This window comes from Lepidochelys kempii, chromosome 8, assembly GCF_965140285.1.
Source record: "Lepidochelys kempii isolate rLepKem1 chromosome 8, rLepKem1.hap1, whole genome shotgun sequence".
In the NCBI taxonomy this organism is placed as follows: domain Eukaryota; kingdom Metazoa; phylum Chordata; order Testudines; family Cheloniidae; genus Lepidochelys; species Lepidochelys kempii.
Genome location: NC_136387.1, coordinates 79318579 through 79340629, shown reverse-complemented (window position 1 = coordinate 79340629; position 22051 = coordinate 79318579). Strand labels below are relative to the sequence as shown.

Sequence of the window (22051 nt, the reverse complement as noted above, 5' to 3'; positions counted from 1 at the left end):
AGCCTTTCCACCCCAGCCCCCAAGCTTTGAAAGTATCTTGTTTCCTTATTGGTCCTTTGGGTCAGGTGCCAGCCAGGTTAAGAAGAAGTTTTCTTCTTAACCCTTTACAGGTAACAGGATGTTGAGCACTGTATACAGCACTGTATAGAGAAAGGTGGTTACCCTTCCCTTTATATTTATGACACCAGCTCAGAAGGGAGAGGCTATGGAGGAAGACTACCTGGAAGGCTCCTGACAAATGTGCCAGAGAAGTCCCCCTGAGAGAACAGGGCTACATGTTGAGCCCAGTTGGGGCTGACAGTTTGGTTTATTTTTCTTTTTACCTTATCTGGGTCCAGAAGCCTAGAGAGGAAAGCAGTGGAAAGAAATGACACAACAAAAGTGACACACTAAAGTGCTGTGCTGTAACTGCTAGACCAAACTAAAAGGCACCTATTTCGCATTAATATATTCCTGTCTGACACATGACTACACAGAATTTCCTGGAGTGGCTCTGGATTTGTTTCCCTGTAGATGAGATCACAGTTTGTCCCTCACACTGGAGAGCCAAGTCACCCCATTGGCTCAGATCTGCACTAATATTTTCTGGCTTGCCCCTGAAAATTCATGAATTCAACAAGCCAAAAGGTGTCAAAATCCTTTTAAACCTCTCCCCATATTTGTAAAACAACAAAATATAAGCAGAAGCAGTAGGCTCTTGCATCATTTCAAAGCTGCTAACTCCCTGGAACCCACTTATTTCTTCTGCATTGGTTTCCTTCTACACATTAACTTGATTCATTTTTTTTCTGGTTGGCATTTTTCCCCCGTTACCTTTAAAAATATGTTTCTGACTTTCAGTAAGTGCTGAGGTTTCTAGTAACAACCCAACTAAGTATTTAAAAGAATGTATTATAATTATTATTAGTTATTATTTCAAAGTGTCCACAGTTGGGTGAATACTTCACCAAAAAGATGTAAATGACAGGTCCCCACTCCAAAGACCCTACATTCTAAGTGGTAGATCTGTCACACAAGTAAGGCTATAACATACACCAGGAAAGGAGATGGTCAGCAAAGACTGATGTTACTAATATATGAGGATATGATTACTCAAGTTAGTCATACAAACATCTCCTGCTCCAAAAAATGTGGGAAACGGTGGGAGGGATTTTGTGACACTACAGAAGTGGGTCTAAGTATGATTTGAATGGAGCAAGGATGGAGGCTTGATAAATGGATACACTTTGAAATCCATAGTGTAGTAAAGAAAGATTAGTGTGAAGGTGCAAGGTAACTTTCATTATAACAACCCACCCAGGACTTACCCAAAAATTATCTTTTGAGGCTAACATTTTCCACGCTTGGACCAAATCAGGCCAAGGGTGATTTTTTAAAAAAAACTATTCCACCTTTCAAAGTTACCCAAACAGTTGGGGGGTGTTATCTTTAAAAAGGAAATGTAACACTTTTTTATGCATGTGTGGCTGAAAAAATTATCAAAATGCAAAATTACATACTATATCTGTGGTTAGTCCTCAGTGAAATGAGTTTGAAAAGAAGACTTTTAAATAAAAAATAAGTAGTTTAAGTGAATTAGAGTGGCACAGAAAACCTGAAGACTTTCTGTTCTTGACTTGTGTGTATAAGGGCCCAATCCTGTAAAAAGAGCAGTAGCATTTACTACCATAAGTAGAGTCAATCACTTTGATGGCAGTGGAAGGTGTTTAACACTTCACAGCAGACACTCAGAGGTTTGTGAGATTAGGCCCAAAGGCTGTTGAAGCTGCTCAGCACTGCAGCTGTTCAGCAATGTATGTTTATTGCCATGAAACAATTCAACAAAAATGAAAACGTGTGGTTATGTCGGAAATTTTCATGGAGGCTTTTTAGTTTTTTGTCAGAAAACTGAAGGTCCCAGTGGTCAAAAAATAATAAAGCAAACCCCCAAAAACCCAAAATGTATACATAAATAAAAAGATCTGGTTTTCAGGGGTTAGATTTTTTTACGAAAACCAGAAAAAAATTGGTGAAAACTGAAATTTTCTCACAAAAATTACCATTTTATCAAAAGAACACTTTTTGTTGAAAAAAAAAAAAGTTTCAGTACAATATTTCAAGCCACTGTTCTCACCACCCTGTCACATGGAAGCCGTTAGAGAGACAATGCGGGTGAAGTAATATCTTTTATTGGACCAACTTCTGTTGCTGAGAGAGACCAGCTTTTGAGCCACACAGAGCTCTTTTTCAGGTCTGGGAAATGAACTCCCAGCAGCAAAATGCAAGGTGGAACAGATTGTTTAGCATAAGTAGCTCGCACATATTGTAAGGGACCATTTAATCAACACCAACAGAAGTAGGTCCAATAAAAGATACTACGTTAGCCACCTTGTCTCTCTGCTATCCTAGTACCGGCACAGCTACAAGTACACTGCATGGAAGCAATTGGCAGTGAAGGGCAATTAGCACCTTACAGCACTGAGGTTTCATTATAAATGAAACATTCCTCATTGCCTTCATTTTTCAACATCTATTCAAACTGTTTCAAAGAGGTAGCCGTGTTAGTCTGTATCAGTAAAAACAACAAGGAGTCCTTGTGGCACCTTAGAGACTAACAAATTTATTTGGGCATAGGCTTTCGTGGGCTAGAACCCACTTCATCAGACGCATGGAGTGGAAAATACAGGAGCAGGTATAAATACATGAAAAGATGGGAGTTGCCTTACCAAGTGTGAGGTCAGTCTAACGAGACAATTCAATTAACAGTAGGATACCAAGGCAGGAAAAATAACTTTTGTGGTGGTAATGAGAGTGGCCCATTTCAAACAGTTGACAAGAAGGTGTGGGTGATGGCAGAGGAAAATTAGTATGGGGGAAATTAAGTTTAGGTTTTGTAATGACCAAACCACTCCCAGTCTTTATTCAGGCCTAATGTGATGGTGTCCAGTTTGCAAATTAATTCCAGTTCTGCAGTTTCACATTGGAGTCTGTTTCTGAAGTTTTTTTGTTGAAGAATTGCCACTTTTAGGTCCGTTATTGAGTGACCAGGGAGACTGAAGTGTTCTCCTACTGGTTTTTGAATGTTACAATTCTTGACATCTGATTTGTGTCCATTTATTCTTTTGCGTAGAGACTGTCCAGTTTGGCCAATGTACATGGCAGAGGAGCATTGCTGGCACATGATGGCATATATCACATTGGTACATGTGCAGGTGAATGAGCCCCTGATGGTGTGGCTGATGTGATTAGATCCTATGATAGTGTCCCCTGAATAGATATGTGAACAGAGTTGGCAACGGGGTTTGTTGCAGGGATTGGTTCCTGGGTTAGTGTTTTTGTTGTGCGGTGTGTAGTTGCTGGTGAGTAGTTGCTTCAGACATCAAGAATTGTAACATTCAAAAACCAGTAGGAAAGCACCAGCACAGGTCTACAACAGTTCATGGAGCAGAGCAGATTGTCTGCAGGTTTGGCTAGAACAAGAAGCCCCCATGAATTTGGGATTTGAGGGGATTTGTGGGGGGCTAGGAAGTGGTGATATCTGCTGATTGTGCCAGCTTCAACACAGAGCTAAAAACTAAAGCAGCCATTCAGCTCTGATAATTTAATTCCTTTCCCCTGCCCCCGCCCCCTCTTCTGTTTGTCTGCCACACCCACTTGTTCTATCATTTTTTTACTTAGATGGTCAACTCACTGGAGCAGGGACTGTTTCCTCTGTATGCTTGTACTACATCTAGAATAATCAGGCCTCTTTCTATGTGGATGCTTTGGAGTCTACAGTAATATAGATAAATAATAACAATAATTAATGACAGGTTTCAGAGTAACAGCCGTGTTAGTCTGTATTCGCAAAAAGAAAAGGAGTACTTGTGGCACCTTAGAGACTAACCAATTTAGTTGAGCATGAGCTTTCTTGAGCTACAGCTCACTTCATCGGATGTATACCGTGGAAACTGCAGAAGACATTATATACACACAGAGACCATGAAACAATACCTCCTCCCACCCCACTGTCCTGCTGGTAATAGCTTATCTAAAGTGATCATCAAGTTGGGCCATTTCCAGCACAAATCCAGGTTCTCTCACTCCCTCACCCCCCTCCAAAAACCACACACACAAACTCACTCTCCTGCTGGTAATAGCTTATCCAAAGTGACCACTCTCCCTACAATGTGCATGGTAATCAAGGTGGGCCATTTCCAGCACAAATCCAGGCTTTCTCATGCCCCCACCCCCATACACACACAAACTCACTCTCCTGCTGGTAATAGCTCATCCAAAGTGACCACTCTCCCTGCAATGTGCATGGTAATCAAGGTGGGCCATTTCCAGCACAAATCCAGGTTTTCTCACCCCCCCCCCCAGCCCCATACACACACAAACTCACTCTCCTGCTGGTAATAGCTCATCCAAAGGGACCACTCTCCCTACAATGTGCATGGTAATCAAGGTGGGCCATTTCCAGCACAAATCCAGGCTTTCTCACCCCACCCCCCACCCGAAACACACACACACAAACTCACTCTCCTGCTGGCAATAGCTCATCCAAACTGACCACTCTCCAAGTTTAAATCCAAGTTTAACCAGAACGTCGGGGCGGGGGGGGGAAGGAAAAAACAAGGGGAAATAGGCTACCTTGCATAATGACTTAGCCACTCCCAGTCTCTATTTAAGCCTAAATTAATAGTATCCAATTTGCAAATGAATTCCAATTCAGCAGTTTCTCGCTGGAGTCTGGATTTGAAGTTTTTTTGTTGTAAGATAGCGACCTTGATTATCATGCACATTGTAGGGAGAGTGGTCACTTTGGATAAGCTATTACCAGCAGGAGAGTGAGTTTGTGTGTGTGGTTTTTGGAGGGGGGTGAGGGGGTGAGAGAACCTGGATTTGTGCAGGAAATGGCCCACCTTGATTATCATACACATTGTGAAGAGAGTGGTCACTTTGGATGGGCTATTACCAGCAGGAGAGTGAGTTTGGGGGGGGGGGGCGGAGGGTGAGAAAACCTGGATTTGTGCTGGAAATGGCCCAACTTGATGATCACTTTAGATAAGCTATTACCAGCAGGACAGTGGGGTGGGAGGAGGTATTGTTTCATGGTCTCTGTGTGTATATAATGTCTTCTGCTGTTTCCACGGTATGCATCCGATGAAGTGAGCTGTAGCTCACGAAAGCTCATGCTCAACTAAATTGGTTAGTCTCTAAGGTGCCACAAGTACTCCTTTTCTTTTTGTGAATAATTAATGAGTAGCTGACTGCAATGAAGCACTCAAAGTAGTCTAGAGCATGTATTTAGGGAAACTTGTATTCGATGGAGCTGTTTATTTCACCAGGGATATCCATGTCAATTGAACTACTGCTGACTATACAGAATACTCTACAGTTTGAAGAAGATTAAACTGTGGTAACAGTCTGTAAATACACAGCATGCTACAGTTTGTTAAAGTACAAATCTGTTTTGAAAAGTAACACTGTAATAAGGGCAACCCTGAATTCCCTGTTTTTTGTCTCTTATTTCGTTATCAAATATGCTCAATTTGTTGGTAAAAACATGTATCTCCTGGCTCCTACACTTGGAAATTCAATCTGGGATCTCAGACTCAAGCTGGGACTTTTTCATGAATCTCCAGGCATAACAAAGGCTCTGCAGGGCAAATTAGACTCCAAGTGACATCTGTGAAACCCCCATTGCTTTCTGCACATTTTTATAGGTGTAACTGATTGAAATTTACTAAACAATTCTGTTGATGAAGTACAAGGAGGAACAGAATCTAGCTCATTCTCTCCTAGCTCTGTTAGGTCTGAAGAGGTAACAGATGTAAAAAACAATAAAAATTACTTTCTGTCACTAGATGTGACACAGACAGCAGAACTGTTTAATAAGACAGTGTCATTTTTCAGCATAGAATTGCCCTGCAAACTATTCTAAATAGCAATGGACGTGCTTCAGGGTGTCTAGAATACTAAGAGCCAAAGTCAGACCTAATGTAAGTGGATTTAATTTTGTTAACTTCAATAGAATTGCAAGCACTTACACTAGGGCTGAGAGTTGCCTAAGATTTATGTTTCCTCTGGAGCAAATCTGCGTAGGGCTGCCATCCACAATGGCCATAACAGAACACTGACTCACGCTGTGGATATGTTTCTGTTTTATATATTTTTATTATTTTTAGTACATACTTTAAAATGTTTTCAGTTGAAGTTTATTTTCATGGATACAGTTCTCTCTGCGGGAGGCCCTGCTGACTCAAAGCTCTCATTTGGCACATAGCAAAAGGGGATGTTGGCTTATCCATCCCAATAGGATGATTTATAATTTCTAGTTATCCTTCATTGTTGCAGGTTTCTTCTTTATAAGTTACCAAAGTATATAAGAAAAGAAAGCCCTGGGTCTGGGCTAGAGTACATGTACATGGATTCTTTGATGCAAGCTTGGCAATTGAGTAAATTCCTGATCAACATGACAGAGTGCCCTGGGGCAAACATTAAGCCAACTTTATGAAGCTTATAAATCCAAGGCAAGACTTATTTCATTATCAGTTGTTAACACATTTACTTAAACCTTCTAAAATGTAAATGAAATGAAACCAGTGCCAGAGCCCTAATACGTTTTCATAAGCATAATGTGACCTGATTGAGATTTATTTTAATAAAAGGAGGAATGCATTGACTGATCTGCACCAACATAGGTCTACAAAAGTTCATGGAGCAGAGCAGATTGTCTGCAGGCTTGGCTAGAACAAGAATCCCCCATGAATTTGGGTGCCTTCTGTGTTCAAGTCAAACCTTTCACAAAGTTAAAATATTGCTAAGAATTAGATTGTAAACTCTTTGGGGCAGGGACTGTCTTTTTCTGTGTTTATACAGCACCTAGCACAGTGCGGTCCTTGTCCAGGACTGGGGCCGCTAGGCACTACCATAATATAAATAATATAGTGCCAATAGAAAAGATATTTAAAATTAAAATTATTACACTATCTCTAGGGTTCCTATTCTGCTGTCCTCACTCATGCTGAGCAGTATTTTAATCTGTGAGTACTCTCATTGGAATCTCTTTGACTACTTCTACAATAACATACTATTTGATGGCCTGATATTACGTTGCCTCACATCTGGCATAAACATTTACACTTGCGCAAAGTGGTTGTAAAATCATATCCGATCAAAGCAGTAGCAATTTATGCACATTTTACACCCATATAAATTACTATACAAGAAGAAAGGAAGTGAATAATCAAGCTCAACCTAAGTATGGCTGTCAAAATTAAGCCTTACGTGTATAACTATTATTTCCACCTGTATAATCTAGTATGTAAAGTTTCCTCCTTATTGTTCTGAGCACAATTGTTCTTTGCCCTTTAGTTCTAAGCAACTTCACAATTGTCCATAATCTACAGAGTGTAATGTCACTGTCCCCCCGTATCTGATCACAAAGAAGTGAGTTAGAGACTGAATGTTAATCTTGGCTATATTTTTAATCTTTTCCTATGTTCAGGTTAGAGGAGGTAAATAAGGCATTTTTGGGAACAAATAACAGAAATATCCAAAACATAAAACTTGATAATGGGGGAGGGGGGGCTTTGGGCTCCAGTGGGGGTGGGGCCTTGGGCAGAAGGGGCTGGGCCAAGGGCTAGCTAGCCTCCGTGAGCTGGTGGTTCACTTGCCACCCAGACCTGAAAATCAAAAAGGAATCCTACAAAAAGTGGAAACATTGATAAATTGCTAAGGAAGAATACAGAAGAACAGCACATGCATGTAGGGACAAAATCAGAAAGGCTGGGGCAAAAAATGAGTTACACCTAGCAAGGTACAAAAAAGCAATAAGAAAAGGTTCTTTAAATACATTAGGAGCAAGAGAAAGATGAAGGAAAGTGTTGGTCCTCTATTTAGTCAGGAAGGAGAGTTGATAACTGATGACATTATGAAGGCTGAGGTGTTTAATGCCTATTCTGCTTCACTCTTTGCTAAAAAAGTTAATGGTGACCAGCTGCTCAACATGGTTAATATTAACAAAAAGGGGGAAGGAACACAAGCCAAAATAGGGAAAGAAAAGTTAAAGAATATTTAGATAAATTAGATGTATTCAAGTCAGCAGGGCCTGATGATATTCATCCTAAGGTACGTAAGGAACTAGCTGAAGCAATCTCGGAGCCATTAGTGATTATCTTGGAGAACTCAGGAACAAAGAGGACCCTGGGAATTATAGATCAGTCAGCCTAACGTTGATACCTGGAAACATACTGGAACAAATTATTAAACCATCAATTTATGAGCAGCTAGAGGATAATAGGGTGAAAAGGAACAGCCAGCATGGATTTGCTAAGAACCAGTCATGCTAAACCAATCTCATTTCCTTCTTTGATAGGGTTACTGGCATAGTGGATAGAAAGTATTAGACGTGATATAACTTGATTTTAGTAAGGCTCTTGACACAATCTCACAGGATATTCTCATAAGCAAACTAGGCAAATGCAGGCTAGATGAAATTACTATAAAGTGGGAGCACACCTGGTTGAAACACCATACTCAAAAGAAAAAGAACAAGGAGTATTTGTGGCACCTTAGAGACTAACAAATTTATTTGAGCATAAGCTTTTGTGGGCTAAAACCCACTTCATCGGATGTATGCAGTGGAAAATACAGTAGGAAGATAGATAGATATAGATATACACACACACACAGAGAACATGCAAAAATGGGTGTTGCCATACCCACTATAATGAGAGTGATCAGTTAGGGAGAACTATTATCAGCAGGAGTAAAAAAACCTTTTGTAGGGATAATCAGGATGGCCCATGTCCAACAGTTGACAAGAAGGTGTGAGTAACAGTAGGGGGGAAAATAAGCATGACAAAATAGTTTTACTTTGTGTAATGACCCATCCACTCCCAGTCTTTATTCAAGCCTAATTTAATGGTGTCCAGTTTGCAAATTAATTCCAATTCAGCAGTTTCTCGCTGGAGTCTGTTTTTGAAATTTTTTTGTTGAAGAATTGTGACTTTTAGGTCTGTAATCGAGTGACCAGGGAGGTTGAAGTGTTCTTCTACTGGTTTTTGAATGTTATAACTCTTGACTTCTGATTTGTGTCTATTTATTCTTTTGGCCAATGTACATGGCAGAGGGGCATTGCTGCCACATGATGGCATATATCACATTGATAGATGTGCAGGTGAACGAGCCTCTGATAGTGTGAGAGTGTAATAATTTCTCTTGCTGATAATAGCTCACCTCAACTGATCACTCTCGTTATAGTGGGTATGGCAACACCCATTTTTTCATGTTCTCTGTGTATATATCTATCTATCTTCCTACTGTATTTTCTACTGCATGCATCTGATGAAGTGGGTTTTAGCCCATGAAAGCTTATGCTCACATAAATTTGTTAGTCTCTCTAAGGTGCCACAAGTATTCCTCGTTCTTTTTGCTGATACAGACTAACACGGCTATCACTCTGATACTCAAAAGAGTTATCAATGGTTATCAACAGTTATCAATGGTTCAATCTCAGACTGGGCAGGTATATCCAGTGGTGTTCTGCCAGGGGTCAGTTCTGGGTCTGGTATTATTCAATATTGTCAAGCTTGGAGGGTTGCAAGCACTTTGAAGGACAGGATTAGAATTCAAAATGACCTTGACAAATTGGAGAATTTGTCTGTATTCAATAAGATGAAATTAAATAAAGATAAGGGTGAAGTACTTATGTTAGGAAGGAAAAATCAAATACATAACTACAAAATGGGGAATGACTGGCTAGGTGGTAGTACTGCTGGAAAGGATCTGGGAGTTATAGTGGATCAGGTATTGAATATGATGCAATCTGACACTTGATTTTCCGTTACCAAAACTGCAATAACTCTTAAAGATGGATATGAATGAATCACAGTTCTCAAACACTGTACCCACCCATTACATAAAGAGACTATAGAGATTCCCCTTCAGGTGCAGTTCTATTCTGAAAAATGGCATTGTGAGCTTCTGTGTTTGTCTCTGAATCATTTCTGCAATAAAAGTGCTCAACTTTTTACAAGTAAAAAAAATTGTTTTTAAACTTCCAGCACAGAAAACTCAATCGGGGCTCTGAGAGTCAAGCATTGTTCTTTCCTTCACTGGCCTTTCACCAGTAATAAAGGTTCTGCTTGCTAGAGTGAGCCCTCAGTGACACATGTGCAACCCCATTGCCTTCAGTATGTTTGCACAGATGTAACTGGTTGGTGCTTAGTAAACAATGCTGTTGATGAGATATAAGAAGGAACAGAATCCAGCTCACTCTCTTTAAGTTATTTTGGTTCTGCAGGCTTAACAGGAGTGAAAAAAACACTAAGAAATAGGAAAATAATAAAAAAATCCTACTCTATATCTTTGTCATCTGGGGCTTTTGATGAGGTCCCTATGCACACAAGTCCAGTTAGAGAGATAGGGCCAATTAACCCTGTTACAGGCTGCACCTGGAGGAGAGTGAGAGCTGTTAAGGCTTGCTGGCTGATGAAGCCCAGCTGTAGGAAGAGCTGGACTAGACATAGAGTAGAAGTTGGTGGTAAGAGAGGGCTGTAGGGAAAAATTCTGCAGGCATTCCCTAGAGAGGAGAGTTGGTAACAGACAAGGGGGATTTCTAGAGGGGAGCAAGCCCTGAGATCCTGGCTTGAAATACAGACTCTGGCGAGAACCCCAGAGTGGTAAAATAGCCATAGGGAGCAGAGGAATCTCCATGGGTAACCTAGAGGTAAGTCAGAAGATAGGAAGGGAAGTAGTAAGGAGCACAGGGAAACAGCAGCAAGGTCTGGGAATGAGCAAACTGAGATTGCTGGGTAGAGGGGTCCCTTGCTGGAACCCGGAATAGTGCGTGGGCTGTGTTACCCTACCAGCCACTGGGGAAGTGGCATAGTCTGAGAAGTGTAGTGGAAGACTACCTGAGACGGTTATCCATGGAGACTTTGATACTGTGCCTGAAGGGGAAAATTATAGTTACCTGGCCAGAGGGCTAAGCCATAAAAATCACCCTGAGGGAGTAACCTGACTCCAGAGAGAGACAGACAGACAGACACTCACCATGGAGTGAGTAACTGAAAGGGGGAGCATCAGACTGGTCATGAGCTAATCCCCAGGTAGGCCACAATGTGTTGCCACAGTGGTGAATGAAAACAATGAGGAGTCTTTGTGGCACCTTACAGACCAAAAAATTTATTTGGGCATAAGCTTTTGTGGGATATAACCCACTTCATCAGATGCATGGAGTGGAAAATACAGTAAACAGGTATAAATATATAGCATATGAAAAGATGGGAATTGCCTTACCAAGTGGGGGGGGGTCAGTGCTAATGAGGCCAATTCAGCTAGGGTGAATGTGGTCCATTCTCAACAGTTGACAAGAAGGGGTGAATATCAACAGTGGGAAAATTACTTTTTTTAGTGCTAACGAGGCCAATTCAATCAAAGTGGATATGGTGAATACAGTGGTGAATGTATCCGTTGATAGGCCTGCTCAGGTGAAGTTAATGAGAAGTCACTGAAGTCAGTGGGAGTCTTTCCATCAACTTTAGTGGGAACTGGGTCAGATCCTAGAGCTAACAAATGTGACTGGACACAGACTGGGAGGCAAACAGATCTGTGGAGAAAGAAGGTGCCTTTTTTTACACAGTTATACTTTTTAGAAATAATCCTACTTTAAACCATAATTACTCAATTGCTCAGAAGTGATTCTAGTGCATTTCACTTTTCTGCAACAAATAAGTAAATGAATAAAATACATTTTCAAAACACAAATTAAATGTTCTGTTTATGGTCTTCCTCTTCCATCAATATGTATCTGTAGCAGGCAGAAATATTCTGTATATGCTAGAGAAAAAAAATGGGGAAATGCAAATATACTATGTGTCATTTCATTTGCAATTTCAGTAGAGATGGGCCTAGTCCATTTACTTTGGATCTGGATTTTCAACATGCCAAATCTAGGTGTGTTTTTGGGTTGGAAATTTTGGTTTGGCTTATTTTAAAGACAAGGGCCATTTGCAAAATTTTAACCTAGATTTGTATTCATATTTCAGAAGTACAGCTGTTTTTAGATCTTGGGTTTGGTGCAAGACCATATCCCTGTTGTAAGGTTATAATTTTTTTCTGACTTGTCAGTATCAATTACTGGCGTATGGTCAGTGACCACTAGTAATATTTTTGTGCCTTGCTCTATGTGCACTCAGTCTACATGACTGATTTCTCCCCCTTCCCCCCCCCATGAAAATGTCTGCAGAGGAAGCTGATATTGCAAAGCAAATGCTCACCCACCACAAGCAGTAGGCAAAGATTTCCTTCCCCTTTCATCCTCAGAAACCAGAACTGAACTGCAAAGTATACAGAATGCCAAGAGAGGCAACTCAGAGAATTTGTGGGGTTTTCTTGAAGTACTGATTTCTGGAGCCTGTTTAATGGGGAAAAGGGGATGAATGAATTGACCTGCAGTTCACTGAACTTTCAGATGAAGCTGGAGATTGTAACAGAAGCACCATGATACAGGGGGGAGTCACTGCTGGATAAGTGAGGGGCCAGGAATAAATGGGAGCAGTGGATGATCCCAACTGCCCTCTGTTGCTTCTTGTTTGCACTTAGTGTGTTATCATGATATGCATAAAGAGACATGATTTGAAACACCCCATAATGCATAGCATGGTAGCTTGCTGAATTCGAACCACAAGAGGCAGCAAAAGGCAAGAGGGCAGCACATATAAAACTGAGGTATCTGGACCCATCAGAGAATCACAACATGAAGTGCTGGCTGCAATGCTTACAACCCCCTGGATGGCCTGGGATGTTCACAAGAAATGCAAGACAAGTGCTCGGTGGATTCAAAGGAAAACTGCCCATTAGAGCTGTGTATCTGGAGAATATTATCAGCAGCAAACCAGCTGGTATGCATTGACTTCTTGCCTTTAGAAGTAGGCAGAGAGAATATGGGGAACATTTTATTAATGACTAACCATTTTATGCAGTATGTGCAGGCATATCCAACACATGACCAGAAGGCCACTACCATTGCTTGAGTGTTGTGGGAGAAATATTTTTCAGTGTATGAACTTCCAGCTTAGGTTCATTCCAACTCGTGATGGGATTTTGAAAGTTACTTTCTGAAGGTGGTGCTCAGGATGGCAAGAATTAAAAAGTCCAGGACAACCCCATATCACCACAGGTGACCCTCAGCCAGAGCAGTTTAATCAAACTCTGTTAAATATGCTGGGGACTTTGTCCAGAGCAGAAGACAACTTGGAGCCAGCATGTTGTAGTTTTGGTGCCACAAAGAATGATGCTATGGGAGTTACACCATATTTTCTGATGTTTGGGCAAGAACCAGATTACCCATGGATCTGTGCTTTGGTGTATCAGAGGATGGAGATAGCTCTGAGATGCATCAGCAGTATGTCTCCCAATTAAGATAAGTTGTGGGATGCTTATCGTTTAACTATGTCTGCAGCCTGCAAGAACACAGATAGTAACAAGCACCAGCATGATGCTAGGGTGAGTTTGCAGGAGCTCCAGACAGGGAGACAGAGTTCTATTGCAAAATTTGGGAGTTGCTGGCAAACACAAGTTATTTGACAGAAGGCACTACTTTACCTAGGGGTGAAAAAACGGGGAGATCTGCCAGTCTACAAAATCAAACCTGAGATGGGACCAGTGAAAATAAAGACCGTACATGGAACCTCTTACTACCAATGGAAGAATTAGTAGGCACCCCCTACAAAATAGGCCATGACATGGGATCTGGGTGGCAAAAAGGTGCTGGACCGAAGCCATCTTCCAGCACAGGTAGTGGGCCCCGTGGAGCTAACCCACCACTACCCAAAGCATCTGAGACTGAGTATGAAGAGAACACATTCTGGTCTCAATCTGCTGAACTCAGTGAGAGCTCCACTTCTTCATTCCTAAACCACATGGCAGAAGCTTTAGGCCTGTTGCTGGCAAATCCATGCCACTAATGAGACCAACCTGAAGTAAGAAGTCTGCCCAATCAGTGCTTCTAGACCTCCTTGAAGAAAGGCAGGAATCAGATAACCTAGCTAGGTTGTTGGACAGTGGGGACAGTGTGCCCCTGCTGCTCTGAACCCTCCAGTACTAGAAGAGGAGGTCCATGGGCCCATGCCCAAAAAGTTGTCCCCCCTGCCCCAGCAATGCCCATTCTCAATAGGTATGACAGGATTATCAGGCCAGTAAACAGGCTGACTTATGATGTTTCTGAAATGGCTAATGAAGAACTGATACACTTGGCTCGCAGGCTTGTGACAACCATAGTAGGCATCCTAAGACCCTATGGGGAGAACTAGTGGACCTGGTCTAATATGGAGTGCTACTGGCCGGGATGACAAATTCTCAGCTGTGAGGAGAATGTAAGCAGGGTCTGAATGCGCTCTCCCCTGACATCTAGTGACAACCTGTGGGGAAACGACTTCAGGAGTGGACCGTATTTGCATAGACACACCTACTCTGCCTAGGTGTCCACAGATGGAGTTGCTTTACCAAATTGATCACTTTGTGCACAGCTTGTACCTCCTGTGTCCGATGCTGTGTCATGGTGTTCAATAGCCAGGAGTATCCCAGGACTCAAACTACCACTTTAACTGTTGTCTGATAATCCTGGCCTCCAGGCCAAAAGTTAGTCTTCACAACCAGACACTCAAAGGTTAAATTTTAATTCTTATTCTTAATTATCTTATTATTCACACTCAAAAGTGTAAGAGATGCTTCACAGAAGACAAAAAAGACACAGCCCTTACACCAAGGAGCTTAGAGTCTACATTTTAGATGTGACACAATGAGTAACGGTGACTAACAGTAGGGAGGAGATGGGGTGAGGAAGGATAAGTGTTACAGCAATATGATCATATGGATGCCTGGTTTATGTATCACATATTTTTGGGGTATAGAAACAGGTGCAATTGCAATTCTGGTTCTCTTTGATTTGAAGCAGCTTTGATTAGTTTTTGCTTTCATTGTATTTTCATGACAAATGAAAGGTATCTACTGTCAAAATACTACAGGCAAACATAAAGAAAGAATAGATATCCCAGTCTCTTCATTTCCCTAAAGAGTGCTATGATCAATAAGAAACTCTATGGATCTTTTAAAAGGATGGGATCTCAGGCAACCTGAGTGAAACTTATATTGCACTTCATTGATTCAGAAATCTAGTACGTGTTATATTCAGTCATCTAGATTTGAAATGCCTACACTTTTTAAAATACATATGTGTACATTTTTCTTTTTAAATCTTCCACTCTGTTGTCAAGAAGTTAAACACTGAATGCAATGATATCTGCTGTTCTGGTGATTAAAAAGAATATTCCAATTTTATTCTCCCTCTGCTGTCCACCTCATCCTCTGCCCTGGAGTGAAGTTCTGTTGCTGGAGAAGAAATCCAGTCGGGTCTTTTCTGTGCTACCCCTAAGGGGTTCCAGTTGAGATGAGGCTGCTGCTCTAAGAAGGCTGATGCCTCAGACCCATGGCCCAGAGATGTGGGAGAGCTAGCTGCCTAATCCTGTTTCTGGAAACTCTGGAGCACATTTCTCAGTGTTCAGGTGTGTCTGCAGGAGACATCCCCATGGCTGTTCTGGCAGGGTGGTACTATCCCACTCAAACAAAATGGGAACATTAAAACAACTAAAGCTACTTGCTAACGGAGCAGAAGATGTACAAATCAGACCCAAGAGGGCAGATCCTTAGTTGGGGTAAACTATGCTATGACAATTTACACCTGCTGAGGATCAGCCCCAACATGTCCGACACAAACTCACAACAGCAAGGAAATGTGAAATCAACTTATATTATATACCTTCTGCTCATTATACTCCACTACCAACTAGTGATTCCTTTCAGCTTGGTTGTGGTTACAGGAAGAGGGGGTTATTTTTGAAGAAACAAATGAGTAAATTCTTTGGCCCTTCTATTCTCTTCATGCATACACACCTCTAGCTCCCAAAGTTTAGACAAGGAGAGGAAGAACAACTTTGAGGGACCCCCTTCTTTAAATATTGGCAACACATCACTGGAGTCATTACTATGCTCCATAATTATCCCCAGAAACACCTACACCCATATATTAATTTATATGAACTACTATATGGATATGGTTATACCTTTATTTTCAGGTATTCAGAAAAATACTTCCCTGGGTTACTCAGCCCCCTAACTGCATTAAAAGACATGAAACCATCTGCGCCCATGGTGAAATATGCAGGAGCTGGAGGTACAGCATTGTCAGCTGTCTACCATAGTCTGCGAGATGCCTCAGCACTAGAAATCAGTATGAGCCCAAGGCTAACTGTGTTCACAGCATGATGCAAGACCTGCTTTTTCACAACATCCTTTCTACAACAACAGGGCTAAAGAAAGACCGACTCCATAAATACAGACAGAAAATGACAGAGAGAGAAGAGGGGGGGTTAAAAACACAAGGAAAAGTGCAGCAAAATCTGGATTAGAGAGCAGAGATCATTCAATGTACTGTGATCCTAGACTGGAACGTCATGCCTTGGATACCACAGTGATTACGTACTTTATAAATACCCAGATTATACATTAGATTCATTAGGTTTTATACTGAGATATTGGACAAAGTAACCTGTATCTTCAAGGTCAGAATGGATTAAGAGACCAGTCCTTCCGGATTCTCAGCAATTGGTCCTCAGAACCTTTTAGAACATACAACTTATCAGATCAACCAAAGACATCAAAAAAGTGGGATCTATTGATGAGCTAAATTTTATATCCTTTCCATTTTAAATAGGTTGCATTGTTCCATGTATATTTTTCCATAGGCTTTTTAATCCATTTACTTAAGAGTAAAGATCCTTCCATACTTATATTTAAATATCTGAGGTATATAGTACAAGGTATATTTCATATGTTAATTATTTTTTAAAAGTGAAATAGTAAAATGTTAAAAATGAACATAAGGAAAAAATTATCCAGCTTTCTATTGACAAAAGGTTAATGTACAGTGTAAGTGGTGTCAGTGACCCCTGTTGATTTCAGTATTACTTCATTGTTTTTACAATTTTGTTGATCTAAGATTTGCACATGAGATGTTTGGGGACAATTATGAGACTCTTGAAAGATGAGTAGAAGTAAGGTACATGCTCCCATCCAACTGACCACTTTGCAGAGCTGGAACAATGTTCAAACAATGCAGCTTTATAAGAGTGGAATATTGTCTTCACTGCAATCCAGGACCATTCAAATTTGTGTGTGACAGGTCCAGGGGTGAAAGTAACTTAAAGGACTTACCGGTACTCTGGAGTCCTGAGCAGGGGGGCATGGCCTCAACTGGAAGAGGCGTGGCCTTTAAATACCCAGGCCCTTTAAATCAAGATTTAAAGGCCCCAGGGCTCCAGCTGTGGCTGGGAGCCCTGGGCCCTTTAAATCACCCCCAGAGCTACCAGCTGCATAGGCAGCTTGGAGCCCCGGGGCGATTTAAAGGGCCCCAGGCTCTGTCCGCCGCTACCGCAACGGAGCTCTGGGCCCTTTAAATCACTGCTGGAGCCCTGCTGCTGCTACCCCGGGGCTGCGGCAGAGGGGCTCGGGTGGTGCTTTAAAGGGCCCAGGGGCTCCAGCCACTGAGGGGAGCCCTGGGGTCTTGGGGGGGCGCTTTAAAGGGCCCGGGGCTCCCCATAGCGGCTGGAGCCCCTGGCCATTCAAATCAGCACCGGAGCCCTGCCGCCGCTACCCTGGGGCTCCAGCAGTGGGGCTTGGGGGGGTGCTTTAAACGGCCTGGGGGCTGTGGCCACTGCCCCGGGGCTCCGGCTGTGGGGCTGGGCGGGGGTAGGGGGGTAGGGAGGCTTTAAAGGGCCCAGGGCTCCCTGTAGTGGGCGGGGGGTGGGAGGTTTAAAGGGCCCAGGGCTCCCCGTAGCAGTCGGGGAAGCCGGTCCAGTCTGGCACGGCATACTGGCACTTGTCGGTATACCGGACCGGGCTGACTTACTTTCACCTCTGGACAGGTCCAACCATAATTCATATTCCTACCTGCTGTGAATTGGAGAAGTGAACAGAGATGTGAGAGAGAAGGAGGTGTTGTATTAAGTTGCGTAGGACACCTTTTACGGTACTGAAATTTCACTGGAGTGTGATGCAACTCATTAGAAGGGACATCCCTCTTTTAAAACCCAGATTGGCCTCCATCCCAAGCTGATCTGGTGATAACTTGCTTTCTGTAATTTGGTGACATCAGAAAAGTTGACTCATGACACTGGGGTGATAGACAACATTATATATGTTTTTAAAAAGTCCTTTAATGTTTAGAGATTCTTATGTTCCTTTGATTTTTTTCACATCCCTCATTTCGGGTCATTGTCTTACAATGTGTCCCACATTTGAACTTTGGAGACTGAGAGGAGTTGAATACTCCGGGAACTGCCTGTGATGTGCTCTAAAACTCAGAGGGCAGCAGCTTAAGAACATTCCCCTTATAGAACAGTCCCATAGAATATAATAGAAATGAAACCAGCACACTTCTATAGAAATGTAATAAAGTTCTATAAAACCAGACCAGATTTAATGGAGAATGTAATCCTTTCAATTGGTGCTGCAATATTATCTGCTCCCCAAACTCTGAAAGTCTGGCTATGCAGGTCATTCTCATCCTTGATTCTGATTTAGCTGCTTTGAATCAGGGAGGATTTTCTTCTCGCTGCTTTCCTCTCTGGCTTTTAAAGAGAGCAGCTGGGAAGAATCAGGATCAGGAAACCCACTAACTCCCCAGTTCAGGGGAAGGAAGGCAAAATAGCAGGTGGATAAATGTGCCAACTGCAAGATGGCAGGAAAATCAGATGACATCTTGGCCTATATAAAGGACTGCATTTTGCTCAGTTGTTGCCTAGTTAAAAAACTGAAGTTGGAGTTTTGGATTTTTAAAATAATTTTGGAGCCAGATTTTCAAAAAATTTAGGCATCCAAACTGTGTGCACAAATGCATGTCTAATTTGTCCAAGTGAGTATCACAGTTGTGCATGTAAATCTGTTTGCTTTTGGTGCCAACAGCTTACATTTGCACAGAGTTATACACTTGATGCATCATAGTAATTGTGTGTACAAATTATTCACATAACTGTGCATCTTAATGCAGTACCCTGAAAGTCTAACCTGTCATACTTCTGTGTGACCTAGCCCCATCATTTCCCACAGCTTGGGGTGTTATTTAGTAACAGTGAACACATTTTCACTTACGTTTTATATTATAAAAATTGCAAGACTCACTAAAAGCTGTGTGATTAAGCCATAAATTTTGGATTTGTATTTCAAACACCCCAGACTGTTGGGGTGTTGAAATCCAGAGTTTGCTTCGCACCCCTCTCTTGTGCTAAGCCTCTCTCTATTGGAAGTCAATATTTATATCTCTTCCATGCAGCTTTGCAACTATAGGTGCTTATGCATTGGTCTGATTATTCTCAGGATCTATGCTTTGGTACCCTGGTGTTGGTGCATTAGAAATGCCTAGATGGGATTAGAGTGCATTTAAAGTTTCCTCTGGCTCAGGAATCTGCTCCATCTCTCTCATACAGGTCTAGTAACTCACATGCATTGTGCAGGTGAGATCCTGCATCTTTCCCCTGTCACCTGCACATCTTCCAGTCCATACAGATATGATCACCCTCACCCTGAAAGCAAATGGGATCTGCAAGGAGAGAGAAATGGAGCTGGCCATTTTCCTTTAGCACTTGCACAGTGAAGTGGAGGGCAGAGAATGAGCAGGGAACAGAACAAAGAAGCAGTTCTGCCTCTACATCTGCAGGGGTCACTGTGTGCAGGGGAGATCAGTTACTACAATTGTTCCCAGCTGCCAGAGGGCCCTGTCTCCCATTCCTCTCTGCAATCACCTGTGCAAAAAAGCAAGAGACTGGGGAAATACGAGTGAAGAGGAGTGTGAAATGAAGAGGAGAGAACTCAGGAGACAGGAGATGAGAACTGGAGGAGGAGAGAGCAAGTCAGGGAAACAAAGGACCCAAGGCAGGAGGGGGGAAGACAATGATGGAGAGAGAGAAACAAGAGGAAGAGAGTGAGGTGGCAGGTGAAGGGCCAATAGCAGTGGAGGTGGGGAATGAGGGTGAGAGAGACACATGATAGAAGGACAATGTGAGAATAGAAAACCCAAGATGGGGGGAAGAGAACAAGATAGAAAGGGGAGGCCTCCCTAAAGGGTGGGGGAAAAGGAACAGAGAATCCAAGGAAGGAAGGAATGAAGGGAACTGGACCTGGAGAGAGAAAGTGCTCTAGGAGCTGAGGAAAGCAGACTTTGGGGGAGGGGGGAACAGGGGACCTGGGGAAAAGGAAAATGAAGGAGATGTACAGAGAAACCCTGAGGTGGAGGGGAATGGGAGAGGTTAAAGGCCATGGGGCAGGATAGCAAAGAACCAAGAGAAATAATTAGCACTTTGCACTTTCCTTCCCTATAACTCACTGCACTTTACAAAGCATCATTCACCCCATTTTAATGATGGGGAAGTTGAGGCAGAGAGAGATTACAATGAAAGACCTAAACTGAAGTCACTTGTCCTGGTTAGTAGAAGATTCAAGGTCAGAACTCAGACATCTCCACTTGAATGTCTCGGGGAAAGAGAGAAGAGATTTCACACACAAAAATAAATACTGAATTAAACACCTGAAAAGAATGTAAGATCAGAGACAACTAATTGGGGGGGAGGGAAACTTCACTTAAGCAGTGAAGAAAAAATGAAGTAAGGTAGAGACAAACCTGTCTAGCCCTCCAAACGCTTTCTATATCTACAAGCATCAGTGAAAAGCGAAATTAAAAGATTATTGAATATGCTAAAAATAAAAGGGGAAAGTCCATGACTTAAGCAGTGACCCCAAACAATTCATTAGAGTGAAGTTAGATTTGACCCAAAGTTCAATCTTGTAAAAATAAGTTTAAAACCAACAGGTCACTTTTTTTGTAATTCCAATGACAACAGTTTTTTTTTTAATTCCAATGGTTTTAAACTAATAAAAATTCCCCTGCAACGTTTGCAACCCAAACATTAGAGCAGAGAACCTGAAAATTAAAGTAATTCATTCATTTTCGCTGCCCAGGCTGAGAGAAATGCACAAATTAAATAAAGAGCACAAATAATAAGCCAGTTGGGTTCTTCACATTCTTTCATTTGGGTGTTATTAGTAAATGCCTTTGTTTACACCCTTTTTGGTTTACAGATAAAAATCAAAATTAGGTTATAAACTCCTCTGCTTAGAAGTTTTACCTTATTTCATCTTACCTCCCAACTGTCACATTCTTTTCTACTCAGTTTTAGATGCTAAATAGGTCACATTTAGTTGTCAGAGAACTCTGTGCTAAACTGATTTGACAGCTTTAAAATAAATAGGTGAGCACAAAAATATAGCTTTACATTTAACATCACTGCTTCTCACTGCATTGAGAGAAAATTAGTATCTCTTGTTAAAACTTACTGGCAGGTGACACACCGCTGGCCGCTGCATTGTTACTTCCGAGTCCTGGATCACTGAGAAGAGTAATTGCTGCTGCTCTATAAATGGTGTCATCTTGATGTCAGAGGAGGAGCAATGATTGGGGGATGGCCTCACAAATGCAAATATTTCACAATGTATTCAGCAGCATGTCATTCTTTTTCTGCCCTGGGCAGAAACTTTAATGAAGGAAAATATCTATGGCAAAAAAAGAACGCTACAGCTAATATAGAGACAAGGGGACTGATCCTGATCTTGATCCCACCGAAGTCAATGGGAATTTACCCTCCACTTATGTGGGAGCCGCACTTCAAAGACAAAGCAATCACTAAAAAAATTCCAAGGGTGAAATTGTAACTCAGTCATGGTCTATGGCATAAGCTAAAACATAAACAATATTTGGCCCCACTAACCGCTAGTGTAATCCTGCAGTGGGGGACGTCTACTCATCAACCCTGTGGTGTCTATGGGTACGTGTAAATTGCAGTAACAGGGTCGACTACGTCAGTGGGAGTAGACATACCCAAACTAGTTTAAATCTAATCTAGATAGCTCAGGTCCCAGAGTAGTGAAGCTGCAGCAAAACAGGCTACCCTGGCAGTTACCCAGGTAGGTTTGT

General features: G+C 41.9%; 1 protein-coding gene across 1 annotated transcript in view; it reads right to left on the bottom strand.

Annotated features, from left to right (window-relative positions):
• Nucleotides 1-21507, bottom strand: part of LOC140916571 (uricase) — a 42807-nt gene extending 21300 nt beyond the window's left edge. Inside the window, exon 1 of the mRNA XM_073358229.2 lies at nt 21415-21507. Within this exon, the coding sequence (XP_073214330.1) occupies nt 21415-21507 (93 nt within the window). The remainder of the gene's footprint in view (nt 1-21414) is intronic.
• Between the last annotated feature and the right edge of the window lie 544 nt (nt 21508-22051).